Below are 19,797 nucleotides of genomic sequence, written 5' to 3'. Positions count from 1 at the left end.
AACTTCTCATGCCAAATTTCACCCTCTTTGCTTTGTTATCCACCAGCACTAAGGTATCAGCTCATCATGTATAGATTCCATGCATATGTTGAGGAAGAAAAGTAATTTTTGTCTCTTCCTTGCTCCAAAAAATTATGTTACAAGATAATGGTGTGTTCACTTAGTCAACTTACAAAAGTCTGCTCTGTGTAAAAGCCCCAGAGGACTACTGTACAGATAGGAACCTCTTAACACACATTTAGCTTCCTCCATCATCCCTTCCATAATTTCAATCTTTCTCTGACAGTAAAGAGGAGCCTGGGAAGGGTCCTGAGTGCTTCTTGTGCCCTGCATGAACAGCTACGTAGCTCTTTGCTCCGTGTCACAGAGTGCCTCAATGCTAAGCTTGGGAATGCATCCTGAACTATTAAAGGTCTTGTGTTTTGCAGAAACAGGTTGAAAAAGGATGAAAGGATAAAATATGATTATCTTAAGGTTCAGATTTCTTCTTGCAATATATTTTGTATAGTACCATAGCACCTACAACTGCAGAAACACTTCTTTGACACATCCATCACTTGCAGCCCAGACAAGAGCAGCCTGACAACACGGCAGTGCAATTATTATGGAGAGGTGATGCCAGTAAAATCTACTCACACAAGGAGTTCCTGATGAGGAATAATCTAAGGAATGATGAAAATGTAGTCAGAAGAGAGAAGGATGAAAATGTAGTCAGAAGAGAGAAGGCACGCAGATAAATTTCATAGAAGTTTTCTAAGTTTTAGTGAGAAAATAATGTGATTTAGTGACAACTTGAAGGCAAAAATGAAGTGAAGGAGCTCAAAAATTATAATGCAAGTTTAAGTGGCAATATATGTTAAATGCAAGACAGGAAATGTTGCTGAGAAAGTTGAGAAGCTTTCAAGAAGAAAAATAAATACAGTTTTACTTGTTTAGGCACAAACATGGAATCCTCCAGTTATCACATCCCTCTAATGTACTGTTAGGGATTGAGAGAGAAACATTACTGAGAAAAGAGACTAGAAGGTAAGTGCCAACCATGAAATACTTCTCAACAGAATGAAACAACCACTGATCAGAACACTTAACAGAATTACATGGAATATTACCCTGCAGCACCAGGCTTACAGAGGTCTTTTTAGACCAGGTCCATATTTTAGCCAATTATTTATTATATACTTAATAATTAAGCATATTATATGCTTAATTAATTAATTAATTATATGCTTCAGGTTCAGCACGATGAACTGAAACAGCTCCCTGGAACTTCTTTCATTTAATCCACTGCCATTTAATACTGTGCTCATAAAACATGTCCTAGTTGTCCTTGGATTTTTCTTTAATCCATGTCACCCAAAGCAAAGAATGTATCAAGGAACTGCTTTCTTCCTGCTTGGCAAATAAACCCAAAACCTGATAAATTCCATAATTTTCTGGACTTGGTCAAAGTGCTGGCAATCATTTAAATTTAATGGGTGATCTCAATTTAATCCAAATTTTAATCCAAATGTAATATTCAGTAACTATCCTTGATCAACTTCCAGTATGTATCCACTTATTTATAATAAATGCATGCAGTCAAGGTATTATCCAGGAGGGGTTACAGACACAAGATCTAAGTCAGCAGAGGCAAAGAGGCAAATGAAGAAAACTGCAGCAGTTTTAGTACTACGTGTGGAACACTTCTGAGACTTTACTCCTGTAGTAATAGCAATGTTTGCAGATAAGGCTGTAACATCATTTACTTGAAAAGGAGCCTGAGAAGCATGTTCATAGAATCATAGAATCATAGAATTAGCCGGGTTGGAAGGGACCTCAGAGATCATCTAGTCCAACCCTTGACCCACCGGAGCAGTTGCTAGACCATGGCACTGAGTGCCACATCCAGTCTTTTTGTAAATGTCTCCAGGGACGGAGAATCTACCACCTCACCGGGCAGTCCATTCCATAGCCTGATCACCCTCTCCGTGAAGAAATTCTTTCTAATATCTAACCTAAACCTCCCCTGGCACAACTTAAGACTGTGTCCTCTTGTCTTGTTGAAGGTCGTCTGTGAAAAGAGTCCAGTTCCCACCTCGCTACAGCCTCCTTTCAGGTAGTTGTAGACAGCAATGAGGTCTCCCCTGAGCCTCCTCTTCTTCAGGCTGAACAGCCCCAGCTCTCTCAGCCTCTCCTCACAGGGCCTGTGCTCGAGTCCCTTCACCAGCCTGGTTGCCCTCCTTTGGACCTGTTCCAGGACCTCTACATCCTTCTTAAACTGAGGGGCCCAGAACTGGACACAGGACTCAAGCTGTGGCCTCACCAGGGCTGAGCACAGGGGAAGAATCACCTCCCTGGACCTGCTGGTGACGCTGTTTCTGATACAGGCCAGGATGCCATTGGCCTTCTTGGCCACCTGGGCACACTGCTGGCTCATGTTCACCTTCTTGTCGATCCAGACTCCCAGGTCCCTTTCTGCCTGGCTGCTCTCCAGCCACTCTGTCCCCAGCCTGGAGCTCCCCATGGGGTTGTTGTGGCCAAAGTGCAGGACCCGGCACTTGGCCTTGTTGAACCTCATCCCGTTGGAATCGGCCCAGCTCTCCAGTCTGTCCAGGTCCCTCTGCAGAGCCCTCCTGCCTTCCAGCTGATCCACACTTCCTCCCAGCTTGGTGTCATCTGCGAATTTGCTGATGATGGACTCAATCCCTTTGTCTAAGTCATCGATAAAGATATTAAACAGCACTGGGCCCAACACTGATCCCTGGGGGACACCACTAGTGACCGGCCGCCATTTTGATGCAGCCCCGTTCAGCACCACTCTCTGGGCCCGGCCCTCCAGCCAGTTCCTAACCCAGCACAGAGTGCTCCTGTCCAAGCTGTGGGCTGACAGCTTTTTCAGGAGAATGCTATGGGTGACGGTGTCAAAGGCTTTGCTGAAATCCAGGTAGACCACATCCACCGCCTTCCCCTCATCCCCCAGGCAGTCACCCGATGATAAAAGGAGATCAGGTTGGTCAGGCATGACCTGCCCTTCCTAAACCCGTGCTGGCTGGGTCTGATCCCTTGCCCATCCTGCAGGTGCTGTGTGATTGATGTTTGAGCAATTCATCTTTAAGCAGTCTGTGGGTCCAATTGCATTCAGAGTTGACAAAACATTTGCCCTGGTTTTTCTTTTTACAACTGTTTAGCTTCAGCAATACTCCTTTTTTGCTCAAAGTTCTCTTTTTTTTTTTTTCCTCTTCTCATCATAAAAAGCATTTCTTGCATATAGCTTCCACTCTTTCAATAGTATAAAGCTATTTTCTCTTTCAAACACAGAAACAATCTGCAATTTGTCTGCCAGGATGACAGGAGGGTAAGTAGAAGAAGATGGAAGTATTCTCTAATCCTCCTCAGCAAGATACCCACATATATACCCAGAATATAGATTATTATTTAGAACATAGATTCCATATTCTAAAATATAGAAACACAAATGCATAACCATTCCCAAATTTTCATTAAGTAAAAAAAAGAGAATGTATAAGAAATTTATATCTTCTATCCTTGTATTTAATTGAAGAACTTCCTGACTTCCTGAGCTTTCAAAAGGTATTTAATACTCTGCTTTGATATCTACCAAAATACTTCTGTGCAGCACTCCCTGCAGGGGTTTGTTTTGTTGGGTTTTGAGGGCTTGTTTGTTAGGTTTTGGTTTTTAAAGAATTCAGCTTCTTAAAGTATATTTCCAGGACACTACTCATCATCCTAAAGTGAAACCTGAAGATAAATTTATAAATATACTTGCTGGAAAATCCTCAGAACCTGAGAAAACTGAAGAAAGGTGAGCAGTACTAAGCTGATTTTTCACACAAGCACCTGAAGAGAATAACGTGTTCATTGTTGGATGTGAACACGTTTGCAGCTGCTTCCCTGGGAAATAAAAGGAACTAAACCCACGTGCATTCACAGTTGGTTTCCTTGCATTTTTTTAGGGGTCAGACTGCACAGCAGCTGCTGTGTCTTCTGCTTTAGCAGGAGTCAGAGACAATTTTGTTACTGCCAGGTCACCAGTAATGTGTGTGAGAGTAACCCCCAGAAAATTCTGGTAGATCCTCTGTCTCCTTTGGATTTTGCCACTTTTGTGTTCAAATTACTTTTGTTATTGTTTAGAGTAAGAATTTTTTGACTCCTTTAGCAGAGCAGTGTGACATTTCTTAGTTGTTCTAAAATCAGGACCTCCAGGCTTGGCAAGGTTTAAAATTTGGGATTTCCAGGTGAAAAAAAAAAATCTAGAAAGTTTGATCTAAAATATTGTAAACCTTCTCAATGTATGATATAATAATGGATTTTTTTTTCTTTACTTAGTTCAAATAAATTCAGGAAAGTTTAGCCACGTGAAATTAAGGTCATGCTAAACAAAACTATGAGGGTGAGGACTTTGCTGAAGCTCTTTTTTTTTTTTATTTAAATAAGAACTGAAGCATGACCTAAAATCTGGTCACTGGGAAACGCAGCAGAAAGAGAGGGAAGAAGGAAGCAATCATAGGATAACTCTCTCTTTGACATATTAAGCCTTATTTGTCAAAAATACAACAGTTCTACAGGCATAACAGAGTTGCCTCATCCTATAGTTAGGAGACCAACTGGTACCTAACTAGCTAGGTAACTCCTAACACCAGCAAGGAAGATGAAGCCCACATTCCAAAGTAAGCACCAAACTGGAGAATTAGCAATTTTTTCCTTCATTCAGCTCTGCTGAGTCCAAATCATCAAACTTAGGGAACTGGCTGTTAATTTGAGTAACTCTTTAGGTTGCCATTCAGAAACACCTGCAAACTGAGTAGAAAAACACAGATGCTTCAGACAAATAGGTTTTATCTAAACACTACCCTCTGCTAGATGATTTTTCAATAGTGTTTTTCCTTAGCTTTGTCAACTCAGCTTGCATATATATTATATTATCTTCTTTGTAAACAAATACAAATCAGCTTTTGTAACTTGAATTCCACCTATATAAAAGGTCTTGATAAAACTCAGGCCTGTGTTAATACATGCTGGTTGAATTTATGGATTTAAAAATATATATATATATATCTCAAATTAATTTTTAGAGGTTAAAGAGCAAAGATTAGTAGCTTCTTTTTTCTTTTGTTTTGCTTTCTTTATATTAAAATGAATAGTATCTCAAAGAACAGTTGTGTTTAACATTTACTTTAAAACAGGATTGATGACAACTGCCTGAGAGCTAGATGAAGTACTGCTGATGTTGAGAATGGAAATGTCTTTTGGATCGTGTCCCTCAAGGTTTTCTACTTCTGTACCACAGCTTACCCCTTGACTTTCCATTATCACTATGTAAATAGAGACATGTAAACTGAAGGCTGAATAAAGTTAGGTTTACATTCAGAAAGAATCATGTATTCTTTGTCTCAAGAAAAAACCTCACTAGTATCACTTCAGCTATCACTAAAATAATAGGAAACAAAATGGAAGGTAAAATAACCCTTTTACCACACTCTCAAAAAGCAATAAACAGCAGATTAACAGATATATGAAAGTCCTATCCTGCTGAATGTCTATGTTTGATTATTAGTGAGAGCCTCCCTACAATTAAATTCTAAATACCTTACTTTGCAGTAATCAATTCTTAACTACACCATTAATTGAATTATTGGCTTCCTCTCTCCAACAATTTATTCCCCTTCTCTTCTTTCTTCCCATCCTTCTTTCAACAGCCTAAACTGTCCCTGGTGGTTTTTCTTCTCCTTCCCCTAAGCATTTTTCTCTCTTCCATTCTTTCCTGTCACCAGACAAGTCTCCTCTCACCAATGAGTGTTTCCTTATGAACTTCCAACTAGAATTTAATTCAACATCTATTCCAAATACCTGCATCCTATTACTGTCCCCAACATGTAACATTTACTTTTGGAAGTCTATACACACATACTACTGCCCAACATCCTATTCCTAGCTGCACACAAACTGTTTTTCAAGGCTTCCCAAAAGTATATCTGGTCAAAATATGGTACAAGCAAACAGAAATAAAATGAGGAAAGAGCCAAGGTCCAAACCACAGAGAACAGCATAGGTGCAGAAAACTTAACTGTGCCCTTTGCTTATACATATTTTCACAGTTTAGAAGAGACTATAATAGAGACTGGTATTTTTCATTTTAGATACTGCACACAGGTGTTCAGAACAATTTCATTCAAATACTAGATCTTCAATAAACATGTATTCATGTACAGAAAAAAAACCAACCCTACACATGAAAACTACCCACTGTAAATAGTGAACCATATGTTAATAGAGCAAATACATTTCAAAAGTCCTTATCTGCAAGACTTTCAGTCCTGGCTCACTGGGGACATCCCAGATGATTGGAAGTTGGTGAATGTCACACCAATTCACAAAAAGGGACGGAAAGAGGACACAGGAAACTACAGGCCCGTCAGCCTGACCTCAGTGCCTGGCAGGGTCATGGAACAGATCATCCTCAGTGCAATCACACAGCACCTGCAGGATGGACAGGGGATCAGACCCAGCCAGCACGGGGTTAGGGAAGGGCAGGTCCTGTCTGACCAACCTGAGCTCCTTTTATGATCGGCTGACCCGCCTGGTGGATGAGGGGAAGGCTGTGGATGGAGTCTACCTGGACTTCAGCAAGGCCTTTGACACCGTCTCCCACAGCATCCTCCTGAAAAAGCTGTCAGCCCACAGCTTGGACAGGAGCACCCTGTGCTGGGTTAGGAACTGGCTGGAGGGCCGGGCCCAGAGAGTGGTGCTGAACGGGGCTGCATCAAAATGGCGGCCGCTCACTAGTGGTGTCCCCCAGGGATCAGTGTTGGGCCCGGTTCTGTTCAATATCTTCATTGATGATTTAGATGAGGGGATTGAGTCCATCATCAGCAAATTCACAAATGAAGCTAAGCTGGGGGGGAGTGTGGATCAGCTGGAAGGCAGGAGGGCTCTGCAGAGGGACCTGGACAGACTGGAGAGTTGGGCTGATTCCAACGGGATGAGGTTCAACACAGCCAAGTGCCGGGTCCTGCACTTTGGCCACAACAGCCCCATGGGGAGCTCCAGGCTGGGCACAGAGTGGCAGAAAGGGACCTGGGAGTCTGGATTGCCAGGAAGCTGAACATGAGCCAGCAGTGTGCCCAGGTGGCCAAGAAGGCCAATGGCATCCTGGGCTGGATCAGGAACAGCGTGGCCAGCAGGTCCAGGGAAGGGATTCTGCCCCTGTGCTCAGCCCCGGGGAGGCCACAGCTTGAGTCCTGTGTCCAGTTCTGGGCCCCCCGGATCAGGAAGGATATCGAGGTCCTGGAGCAGGTCCAAAGGAGGCAACCAGGCTGGTGAAGGGACTCGAGCACAGACCCTATGAGGAGAGGCTGAGGGAGCTGGGGGTGTTCAGGCTGGAGAAGAGGAGGCTCAGGGGAGACCTCATCACTCTCTGCAACTCCCTGAAAGGAGGTTGGAGCCAGGGGGGGGTTGGGCTCTTTTGCCAAACGACTTTCAACAAGACAAGAGGGCAGGGTCTCAAGTTGTGCCAGGGGAGGTTTAGGTTAGATATTAGAAAGAATTTCTTTACAGAGAGGGTGATCAGACATTGGAATGGGCTGCCCAGGGAAGTAGTGGATTCTCCGTGTCTGGAGATATTTCAAAAGAGACTGGATGTGGCACTCAGTGCCATGGTCTAGCAACCGCAATGGTGGTTCAAGGGTTGGACTCGATGATCTCTGAGGTCCCTTCCAACCCAGCCAATTCTATGATTCTATGACTTATCCCTTTTCCTGTTACTCCTAAAGTGAATATACAATATACAGATAGAGTAAGTGGCAAAATAGGTACATTTCACCTGCACTCTAATGCATAGAACATTAGTACTACCTACATCTACAGTATGACATTTGCCTGTGCATTTGAGGTTTTATCTGAAAATTTTGAATTTTCATTATATATTTAAGTCAGACTTCATTCTCTTTAGCTAATAAAATGAGGTTAAGTAAATTGATCAGAACATATAAAATAACACTACGTAACTTCTCATTTTTATACAAATGTGAATTATTCTACACCCTTTCAAACAACACTATGATACACATTTGTCATTACTTCCTTTCTTACATCCTTCCCAATCCTACAAACTGCTATAAATCTTTGTTTCTGACTTTCAAGTTCCAACCAGGTAACAGTGTCAGATCGTACAATGAACTGCTGCCCTTCACTACTCTCTGCAGCACATTTTACAATTATTTTATTCCTGAGATACAAAGGACATATCCTTCTCTTGGCAGTTAGCTCCTTACAGACACAGTCACTGACACAACTGCAAGACAGGACAACTTTGTTGAAGCAAATCAATTTAAAAATTGTGTTAAAAAATACTTGATTTTATAGCAATTCTTCTGAGAAAGAACTATTTGTAGCATGAAAAAGCTTCCAAAGCATGTTTTTTGCTTTACATTTTTATGCTAGTCTATTTGTCTTTCAGATTCTTAGATGTACAACTGAAGCAGACCACTGCAGTAAATTGATGCTCTAAGAAAACTACAACTGTTGCATTTTAAGACTAATATCTGGAGTAAGTGGGAAACTGTGTCTGCTGACTGAATAATCCAACAGCATCTAAAACACCTGGGAGTTTAAGATGAACAACAAAGCAATTTCCTTTGCCTGTATGTTCAGAGACTGGGGAAGACTAATAAAACTTGAACACAAACATTTTTATTACATAAAATCATCTCTCAAAACATTTCTTCCCATAATTGCCTGAAATGAACTCTTACTCCTCTTTATAAAAAGGGGTGATATTTTCCTTTAAAGGAAATGATGAATTTAAAGTTACAGTCCAGATAATTATTATGGAATACCAAAAAAGTTTATTCCTTCTTCTACAGTTGCTGTATGACATTTAAACTAAAGTCTATCACTTTTGATGAACTTTACAACTGATTACCACCTCCAGAGACATCGTGTAAAGTAACACTTAGAAACTGCATACACTTTGTAGGGAAGGGAATAGACATCTACAACTAAAATATTTGGGAAATAAACTGGAGATGTATAATTTCATTGCTTTTTGAAAAAGCTCTCATTTTTTGGAGAAAGAAATGATATATTTCTGCAGCAAGAATTAGAAGAAAAAGGTTATTTCTGCTGCAACTTGGGAAAAGAAGCTTATGTAAAAGGCAAGAAAGATGATGACAGAAACCAGGAAGAAGAAGGAAGGAACTGGATACTATTTTTTTCAAACCAAAAGCATATACATCTATGTTTTGACCAATTTATTCCCCATTTTAAAAGATGGAGACACTGCTTTGCTCTTTAACTCCATACCATCCCTTATATTGGAAAGCTTGGGTCAGATAGAATGGATGACCCAAAGAACACATCACTGGTTGGTTCCCAATACATGAGGAAAACCTAACTGATAATTAAGAAGAGAAATCATTTATATCCTTCAGATAGGTAAAAATCAGTGCATCCCGTAGCCCTGCTAAGCTGCTGCTTACTGACTTCAAAAGCTTAAGCTTTGTGACTGTCTGGCACTTTCCTTGAAAAAGGGGATTTGATAGATACAAAAAGGTGGAAAAGATACTAATATCATCTGAGATTCCATTCTATTCTTATAGAATAGAATACAATGCCCCTCCTTCAAGTCTTATGTTTTTACTTTCATAAGCAGCCACATTGTCATCTGGCTGCTGCAAACCAAACGAAGGTCATTTTAGATAACCTGATCCAAGGGTGAGAAATCACACAATTGCAAATCCCACTGAGGGAAAAACACTGCAATGGGCTGAAAACTGCTTGCTCCTCAATTCTGTAAACAGCCCACATGTGACACTCCAAAATGCAATGAGAAATACAGCAAGCACTACAAGTGTTGAACAACCAAACTGCTCACTTGGGACTCTTATTCCTGTCCTTTAAATGTTACTTTCTGAGGAGATCTTTATATCAAACCTGCATTTTTTTTCCTGTTTAGATGTGAGCAGCTACAGCTGAATGGACTCCCTGTTAGTGTTGTTTTAATGGTGCTAAATCACCAAGGAGTTTGACATTAAGACGAGTAGTACAAAGATGAATGACATCCATGAAAATGACACTGAGATGTCTTAGGATCTGACAAGCATGGCAACAAAATTCTGGGGTATCCTTTAACACAGAAGCAAGGCTTGTTCATTTCCAGGTTTTGAAATTAACAAAAGGACTGTCAGTGATTTAGGGAGCCTCTAATGTACTTAAATTTCCTCATTGATACACTTTTATGTACCATTTTCTGAAGACTGCATCACATGGGAATGCAGCAACTACACTTAATTATGTCCTCTTATGTATTCTAATTAGTGTCCTAAAACTGTTTTAATTATTCAGACTTTTTCAGAAAATAATCTTTCCGTTTAGTATTTGACTTTTTTCTTCTACATAGCTTTCTTTATTGTTGGTAATGCAGTATATAGCATCAAGTGACATTCATCTCTAGTCTATTACTCTGATAGTTAATAACAACCTATTTGTTGCTTGATTTTCCAAATCAAAAAATATATAATCCACAAAAATCACAGACTACAGCTGTCTCAAGCCAAAAATCAGAGATGTAATTAATTCCCAACAGGCAATCTTTTAATATAATCAATAAAACACATGGCAATCCTGACCTGGGATGATGTTTCTCAAGTTAGATCTGTTACCACTTCAATGCAACTTCCATATTTCTCCAGATAAAAACACAGTACAATTACACATTCTATCAATCAACACAATTGATAACTGTGAAAGTATCTTACTGGTCTGACATCCCCACACGAGTTGGTAAATTGCCTTGCCAAGCCAAAATCCAGCATGTAACACTTCCTACAGGTGCTTGGAAAGCGTCCCATTGCGAAGTTAGACTGGGGAGAAAAACAAATATAGATGGACATCCAGATGCACTCACATATTACAACACAGGCATGTATTAATGCAGTAACAACCACAGAAAATCCACGTTCTGCTCTAGCCTTCCTTTGATATTTTCAGTTCTATGAAACTCCCATTAAATTTGAAGAAAACATTGCTAAAAAGTCAGACATCCAGCCCAGTGGATATCAGCAGCAGCCTACATGGTCCAAAGGGATCATCTTGCTTCTTCAATTAGAATATATTCATGTTTAGCAAGATTTTTCCAATCATGTCACCCACTCATGTGTTTTGATTTGAACATTTCTAAAAGCTACCAAGCTGGGGGCTAACAATTGCACCTAAAAACCCCACACTGAAACCCTATATGCAGAATACAGAACAGGGTGCAAAATGTCTTCTTTTCATGGTAGGAGGAAGAACCAAGCTTAAAAAAACAAAAAACATAAAACAAACAAACAAAAAAACCCCCCAAAACAACCAAAAAGTAAGATCTGAAAATTCATTGAGTAGTTATGGAGGTAATGAATTCTGAAAAATGTCAATAAATTGTCTTATTTCCCTTTATGGATTAAAATTCCATGTTAGCCCTTTAGAAAAGAAAACAAGATTATCTTCAACACTGCTAGTTCATGAAATTTAAACATGCTGCCTGAATATCTTCAGTCTCTCTCACAAAATCCCCTTAAAATGAGGTGATATTTAAAAAAATAAAGAAATAAAGCTATACAAAAACAAGTTCTTGCCCATTTGAGCAAGTTGAAAGCTTGATGCAATTAACTTTAGAAAGACTGGTTTTGTTAACAGCAGTACTGCCCTAAATAAACCTCCAGTGTCAAAGGTTGAGGGTAAAAAACCAATGAAAACCATGAATTGATTGTGATCACCATTATTAAATTAATTATTAAATGGAACAGATCTCAGCATAGGCTTCTTCATCACACAAGGCAAATAACCAAGCAAGAATTAACAGCTCAGCTTGGCACCAACATGCTTTTACTGTAATCTATTGAGAAGATATTTAATAAGAGATAAAATGGACTTGTAATTTCAAGGCTGGGAAACTGTATGCTAAGAAGCAACCATGTCTTCTTTTCTGTGCTTAAATCACAACATAACCACCTATAAGGAATGAAAAATTCTTTTTAAATGAATCTAACATGCTGTCTCAAATTGCTGATTATCCTGACTCAATGTTTAATTTTATGGGGTTTTTTCACCATTACCTAACAGCATTCTCAATTTCTATTCTATTTGAGCCCACAGACTCCAAGATACAGCTAGATAACAAAGATGTCCTCAGTCCATCCTGCCAGATGGATTCCTGCTTTCCATTCAAAGCCTGAATATTGCTTCCATCATTAAAATCCTGCCCACCTAAAAACTCCATCCCACCAATTTCACTTGACATTCACTGTCCCTGTGTCCTTTACCTATTAAATGAAATCTTGGGGATGGCTCAGGGAGAACATAAGTTTTACAAAAGCTGCACGAAGAAATGATGAAAATTAAACTTCCCTACTTACAGAAACTTGAGAGTTTTTATGCAAACATCATTCCATTGACAGGAAATTTACATGTTTATGGCAGATGCTACCAGCTACATTTGTGTCTCCTTTAAAACACAAGATCTTATTTTTTTCTCAAATTATTAAATTTTTTAAAGCTTCTAGTTCTAACTGTATTTTTAATGTATGCAAATATGAAACATGAAAAACAGCTGATGCAATTTCAGGAATTAAGATCAACTGAAAAAAATAGTAACAAAAGCATGATGCCACCAGAAAGGCACCACATTCATGACATTTTGGCAAGACATTTTATTAGATTTGCACAATAAAACTACTGAATATTTTTCTCTTAAAGTCTGTCCTTTCTTTGTAGGTTATAAGTACATTAGATCTAAAATTTTTAAAAATGGTATTGAGGAGCTTAGAAATACACCATCTAGCTAGAATGTATTCTCTTTAAGTTATTAGGTGAAGATATCTGTAGTGTAACAAGGCAACCAGGTGCCCCTAATTAGGCACAGGTGAGCTTAACACAAGGTCATGCCCACTCCCTGGCAATTAGGGGCACCTGGTTGCCTTGTTACACTACAGGTATCAATTGCTATCGTCCATTTGTTAGATCTCTTGCAAATACCCTTAATTGCATAATGCTACAATAGAAGAGTTGGAAGCTTCATCTACAGAAAGCTTCAAGGAGGCCTAGGTAAATGAAGACAATAACAGGAGGCCAAAGTTGATTAATGCTGGATTGCAACAACAATAGTAGGAAAATAATCTTCCCTCTCTGATGAATACACATTCAGGTTTCTGTCCCTTCTCATCTCTTCATTTTAACTTGTAGAGAACATACTCTTATTTCCATGGCCATCTAATGACCACATTTTACTTGTTTCTTCTCCTTTAATGAGCAGACTTACTGGTTTTATGTCCCTGTGCAGGAATCCCACAGAATGAATACTTTCAATAGATTCCAAAATCTGCTTCCCAAGGCGCAGAGTGGTGCTGATGGTGAACGTTCCTCGAGACTGGCTCCGGCGGAGGTCTGCCAGGTTCCGACCCTGCCCAAATGGAGAGGAAGTTTTCAGTAAAAAACCCCAAATTCTGAGATTCAGTCTTGTTTAGCTGTTCATAGATAGCTATAAGATAACAACCTCATGTAAACATGACGAGCATGTGTCCTCAAGTATCTCCAACATTAAATTTAGGATCTTTTCTTGAAAATATCAGTTTACTATCTTTCTACTCCCAAATAACATGGACCAAATTCATCTCTACTAGAAGATCAGCACATACACTATGTGCTGCCATTCAGAGAGACTTGGACAGGCTGGAGAGTTGGGCAGAGAGAAACATGATGAAGTTCAACAAGGGGAAGTGTAGAGTCTTGCATTTGGGGAAGAACAACACGATGTCCCAGTATAGGTTGGGGGCTGACCTGCTGGGGAGCAGTGTAGGTGAAAGAGACCTGGGGGTCCTGGTTGACAAGAGGATGACCATGAGCCAGCAATGTGCCCTTGTGGCCAAGAAGGCCAATGGCATCCTGGGGTGCATTAGAAAGGGTGTGGTTAGTAGGTCAAGAGAGGTTCTCCTCCCCCTCTATTCTGCATTGGTGAGGCCGCACCTGGAGTATTGTGTCCAGTTCTGGGCCCCTCAGTTCAAGAAGGACAGGGAAGTGCTTGAAAGAGTCCAGCGCAGAGCTACTAAGATGATTAAGGGAGTGGAACATCTCCCTTATGAGGAAAGGCTGAGGGAGCTGGGGCTCTTTAGTTTGGAGAGAAGGAGACTGAGGGGTGACCTCATCAATGTTTTCAAATATGTAAGGGGTGAGTGTCAGGGAGATGGAGTTAGGCTCTTCTCAGTGGTGACCAGTGATAGGACAAGGGGTAATGGGTGTAAATTGGAGCACAGGAGGTTTAAGTTGAATATTCGAAAAAGTTTTTTTCCTGTAAGGGTGACAGAGCCCTGGAACAGGCTGCCCAGGGGGGTCGTGGAGTCTCCTTCACTGGAGACATTCAAAACCCGCCTGGACACGTTCCTATGCGAAGTGCTCTAGGTGGCCCTGCTCTGGCAGGGGGGGTTGGACTAGATGATCTTTCGAGGTCCCTTCCAACCCCTAGGATTCTGTGATTCTGTGATTCTGTGACTATCAGTTAATGTAGAATCTGTCACACATAACAAAAGGCCCAACACTGAGAAAATGCCCAACAAGACTTCTTTACACCCACCTCCTTAAGGATAAGTATGTAATTTATTTAATTATACAATATATCTTGGACAGTTTAATGAAACAGATGTAAAACATACAAAGTAGGATATGCACTCAACCCATGACAAACAATTCTTGTCTGAGAAAATAAACAGATAACCAATAGTATGAATAGCACACTTCTTTTACCAGTATTCACATTCACCAACATGATAAAGAACCATAATTCCATAAACTTGAAGTGTTAATCACTCATTTTATCCCTTTCAGTAACATAAAAGTGAAATTGAGTGGTACTTTCACTTGTGAAAGGGATGTTTTCACTTTAATCAAAAAGTCAACAAAATGCAGACTGATATGTTATATTTTAGACTAACTTTAAGTGTAAACTTCAAAGAAATGTGAATTATCTCAGAAGAAATGACAATTTACTCTTTCAACCGTCAGGTCTTTCTGAGGATGCAAACTTTCTCCTTTCTGAGAGAATTATGGATGGAATATCAAAGGTAAAGATAAGTGGATATGCTCACTTTAGGTTTGCTTCCTACTATCTGTTAATGATTTCTGGTTTGGTGGGGTTTTTTCTTAATTTCTTATACTGTAAAATTTTATTGGTATTTTCATACATGCCTGGCTAATAAAACAAAACACACAGTTGAACTTTGAGCTCTGCTTGATAAACTGACCTGCAACTGCATGACCACATAGTTAAATCTGTCATTCCTTCCACATCCAATGAATCTACAGACATGATCTTTTCCTGAGAAAAAAACAAGAGAGTTAGTTAGTAATAATAATAATAATAATAATGAAATTCTGTAGTTTATTCCTTTAGTTACCCAGCAAATTACTGGCAAACTCAGTTATATTATTTTAGAAATCCTTAATAAACTAAGACCCCACCCCAGTTCCACAGCACTAAAATCAACGTCAGTTTTACCTCAAATTAAACAAGTTTTCTCCCATGAAATATGCAGCCCTACCACAACCATCACCCTTCCACAGGAAAACATACATGGCAACATGCCTAAATGTCCACAGAATTGAGGCATTTTGGACTAGGAAAAGGTTATTTTCTTGGAAAGCTGATGGCTTGTTATAGGCAATATTCCTAACCACCATTCCTCTTTCTATATGCTGCAGCTGCCACAAGGAAAGAAAGTAGTTACCTAGGGGTCATGTTTTGTATTTAAAAAAAATGTTGAAAATGTAATTCAACTAATCTGATTTATTAATATCTTTTTCTAGATATATCTTTTAATTAATATCTTTTTCTAATTGTTGCTGTTTAGCTACAAAAGACAAATTCAGCTCAGGTAACACTGAAGCAGAGATACAAGAATTGTAGCTGCTAAAAAAATAAGTAAATCACACTTAGGTTTAAGCCAATTTTCTTTAAAGACTTCTGTCCAAGGAACAAACTGTGGAGGAGAAGAGGGCTGGTCAAAAATCATCTCTTTGCTACCCTGCAGTTGTAAACCAAAGCATAAGATTCCCTAAGTAAATAGAGAAAAAGGCAAGTCAAATATTGCAGTATGGACATGGAAGGGGAATGCAACCTCATCATCATTTCAGCATCTGTGTTCCTGGACTTGGAGACAATCTGGGACCCCTTATGGGGTCTACAAAAGACAGAGAGACCTGTAGGGTTTCAGACCCTCAAGGCATTTACTTTCTTTTCTGGAAGGTATAGGCAAGACAAAGCTGATGGTTACAAGTGGCCATTAAAGCTGTACAATTTGTATCACCTAAGGTATCTTTCACTTATTGCTTTACCCTTAGGACTATCATATAATTGAAATATTATACTATATTATAAATAGAAAAACAAGTGTAATAAAAGTGGGGGGTTTTAATTAAAAAAAAGTAATTCCTACTATCAAAACACTTCTACATCTAGCAACACATCTGGGATGACTTTTGTTACTGCTGCACTCATAGCTCCATCAAAACCCTAAAACTTGGCCCTACACCTTGACAGAAAAGTGTCTTCCTCAGGAAGCTCCTGCCACATACTATTAAAATAGAAAGGCCCAAAGAAAATTCATCAGAATTATTTATTTTACAATAATTATTTTAAAAGAAATCACCAAAACCTCTGCAAATACCTAAGTGCTAAGCTATAGTTATCATCTGCTTTTCATCTAGTTTTTCCTTCTAGCTATTTGTTTAATAAAGGCAATGCTCCAGACAGCATCATTTTCTAAAGAAAAAGGATTTGCAGCACATTTGTCAAGATGAAATTTTCTAGATCCATTGCAGCTTCTGGTTAATGAAGTCTCATCTCAAATATTTATGATTCATTTTACAGCCACTGTGGGTATGCACAAGGAACATCTTTAGAGAAACATCTTATTAGTCAGTTTTCATCTGACAAATTCAGTAAATGGACAAAACTCAGTTTGTCAGAAAAACCCCATTTTAACTGCACCAGCAACTCCAGTTGTGCTAAACTCTGGAAACCAACTTCTCTTAAAATCTGAGGACACAGAAAGGACAGAAATAGGGCCTGTACACCTTATCCAAATAACATGATCACCCTCCACTCCAGTGTGGCTGTGAACACCTACTACACCTTTGCAGATACCTTCAGATCCTTTTTCCCCAGCAAGAAAACACTGTTTTCTCACACCTATGAGCCACACAGCTGGGGAGCAGGGAGGGAAGATGGTGATGATGATGATGATAAAAGGCTGTAATGTAGCAACTATGCTCTTGAAAAGCTTCTTAGGCAGGGCAGAAAGCCTCCATGCCATTCCCCAGGCTGCAGTGTATCACTACAGCTTGCTTTGCAGCCTACACCAGACAAAACCCATCACTAAATTACACTAGAGAGCTGTAAATGAGGAGTCTGTAGGGGTGTGTGAGACAGAAACCAACTGAGTGAGTCTCACTCTCACTGAGTGAGAGGTGATAAATCTGTCTTCTCCCCATCTGACTGTGAGAACAGATGGCTTACCAACATGATCAAACAAAACAACCATCTGTTGCAGCAGATTTCTTAAAAAAAAAAAAAAACACCCAACAAAAAAAACCCAAACAAGGCAGAGTTTAAAGAGTTAAACAGTATTCTGGCAACAGTAATTAGGAAGGAGCATTGGTGGCTGATGCAATTGATGACTAAGCTGCAATAAATAGCCCTATCAGTGAGCAGACTCCTCTTCATAACTGAGAAGTCACACAACTATTCACAGATCTAAGCATGTTTTGCTAGATAAGGGCCTTAAACAAGCTCTGAAGTTTTTCATCATTCACTGTAATGCCTACCTACAAAATTAGGACCCATTTCACACCTGCAATAAATGACCACACTGGTTTAGTTTAGTTTAATTTCTGAAAGGAAAAAATCATGAAACATTGTACATCCCCGCACTCCTGCCAGCAGCTATTCTCATTTCAGTTTCACAGTTGCTGTGAAATAAGATTCTAACTGAAAAACACTCAAAAGCAGGTTTATAACCTTGAGAATGTGCCTAGCTCTAGTAAAGAATGGAAGAGCTGTTTTGGTGGATTGAGACATTTCACATCCATAACATTCTTTCCTAAATCATAGAATCATAGAATTGGCTGGGTTGGAAGGGACCTCAGGAGATGGAGTGGAAAGTGCTGGCGCTGCAGGCCCGAAAGAAGCGGACTAAAGCCAAGAAGGACAAGGCCCAGAGGAAACCAGACAATCAGCATCAGGGCCCTGCTGCTCATTCAGAGAATGATCTTCCAGAGCAAGAGGAAGAAATCCTGGGATTAGATGATGATGATGAACAAGAGGATCCAAATGATTACTGCAAAGGTGGTTATCACCTGGTGAAAATAAGAGATCTCTTTAATGCATGATAGCACGTGATTCGGAAGCTTGGATGGGGCCACTTCTCCACTGTCTGGCTGGCTTGGGACATCCAAGGGAGGAGATGTGTGGCAATGAAGGTGGTGAAGAGTGCAGAGCACTATACAGAAACAGCACTGGATGAAATCAAGTTGCTAAAATCGGTCTGCAACAGTGACCCAAATGATCCAAGAGAGAGTTGTTCAGTTATTAGATGACTTCAAGATTTCAGGAGTTAATGGCTCTCATATCTGTATGGTGTTTGAAGTTCTAGGGCATCATCTCCTGAAGTGGATCATCAAGTCAAATTATCAAGGGCTTCCACTTCCTTGTGTCAAAAAGATCATCAAACAGGTTCTTCAGGGTCTGAATTACTTGCACACCAAATGTAGAATCATTCACACAGATATTAAATACTTGTTTCTTCACATTTCCCCCCAAATGGTACATGATAATAAATACACACGTTTTTACACACAATAAATACACACTGTTGATCCACACATCAAGAGATTTCTGAATGATACTGTCAGCTCAGTTTCTCATTACATACTATTAATAAATGAAACTTTCCAAATATTTGCAAGACAAAGGATTTTCATCACAATTATATTCCTGTCTGATTTATGTCCAAGGTAACTAGAACACCTTGAAAGTGAGAGAACATAAGCCCTTTGAGAAAAGGATAGTAATTATATGCATGCATATATATATACACACACACATATGCCAAAAAGGGAGAGAAGAACAAGATAAAAGTTGATCTAGAGGATGTACTATTAGAAGGTTATTACAAAAATATCCTAAAAGAACTGTTTACAAGTTCATTGGCTCTGAAACTGCATGGATAAAAATTGTCAAACTTCTACATGGTAAATGAAGCACTTAATAAAAAACATTCTTGAAGAAGCAATGCTGAAGTTGTTTTCTATTATCCATTTTTGTTTACTTTTTTTTTTTTCTTTCTGCTTCAGATTTTTAGCTCTTGCATACTGAAAATTTAGGAAGGTAGAAAAAGTAATGGAAATGGATCATAGAAACAAAGATTTGATGAAAAACATAAAATGGTCTTTACTATAATCCCATTTAATTAAATTTAACTATGCATAAAAATATACGTATGTAAAAATAAAGTTAGATATCTGCCCAGTGGCTATATTTCAATATACACAAAAGGTTCTCCCTTGACTCATCTCTTTCTGTAGTCATCTTGCTGACCCATCTGCAACAGTCTTTACCTAAAACCAGAGCAGTTGCCCTGTAAAGTGGAACTTGCACAAAAATGACTAAGAGTCTCCTCTAGTGTTGCCTTTTTTTGGTTTTTTTAAGTCTGTGCAAGAGAATAATACAAGATAAAAATGTTTTAGATTGCTTTCTAATGAGGAGGATTATCA

At 39.3% G+C, this 19,797-nt stretch overlaps 1 protein-coding gene across 1 annotated transcript in view; it reads right to left on the bottom strand.

Annotated features, from left to right (window-relative positions):
• The window catches only part of TTBK2 (tau tubulin kinase 2), a 106,489-nt gene that overhangs the window by 47,638 nt on the left and 39,054 nt on the right, over positions 1-19,797 (bottom strand). The window contains exons 4-6 of the mRNA XM_030452582.1: positions 15,270-15,343; positions 13,295-13,435; positions 10,755-10,859 (exon numbers count right to left, since the gene is read on the bottom strand). Of these exons, the coding sequence (XP_030308442.1) occupies positions 10,755-10,859; positions 13,295-13,435; positions 15,270-15,343 (320 nt within the window). The remainder of the gene's footprint in view (positions 1-10,754; positions 10,860-13,294; positions 13,436-15,269; positions 15,344-19,797) is intronic.

The sequence above is a fragment of the Calypte anna genome, chromosome 5A, assembly GCF_003957555.1.
Source record: "Calypte anna isolate BGI_N300 chromosome 5A, bCalAnn1_v1.p, whole genome shotgun sequence".
NCBI classification, from domain to species: Eukaryota; Metazoa; Chordata; class Aves; order Apodiformes; family Trochilidae; genus Calypte; species Calypte anna.
The sequence above is the reverse complement of the archived record's forward strand: the minus strand, read 5'-3'. Positions and strand labels throughout refer to the sequence as shown.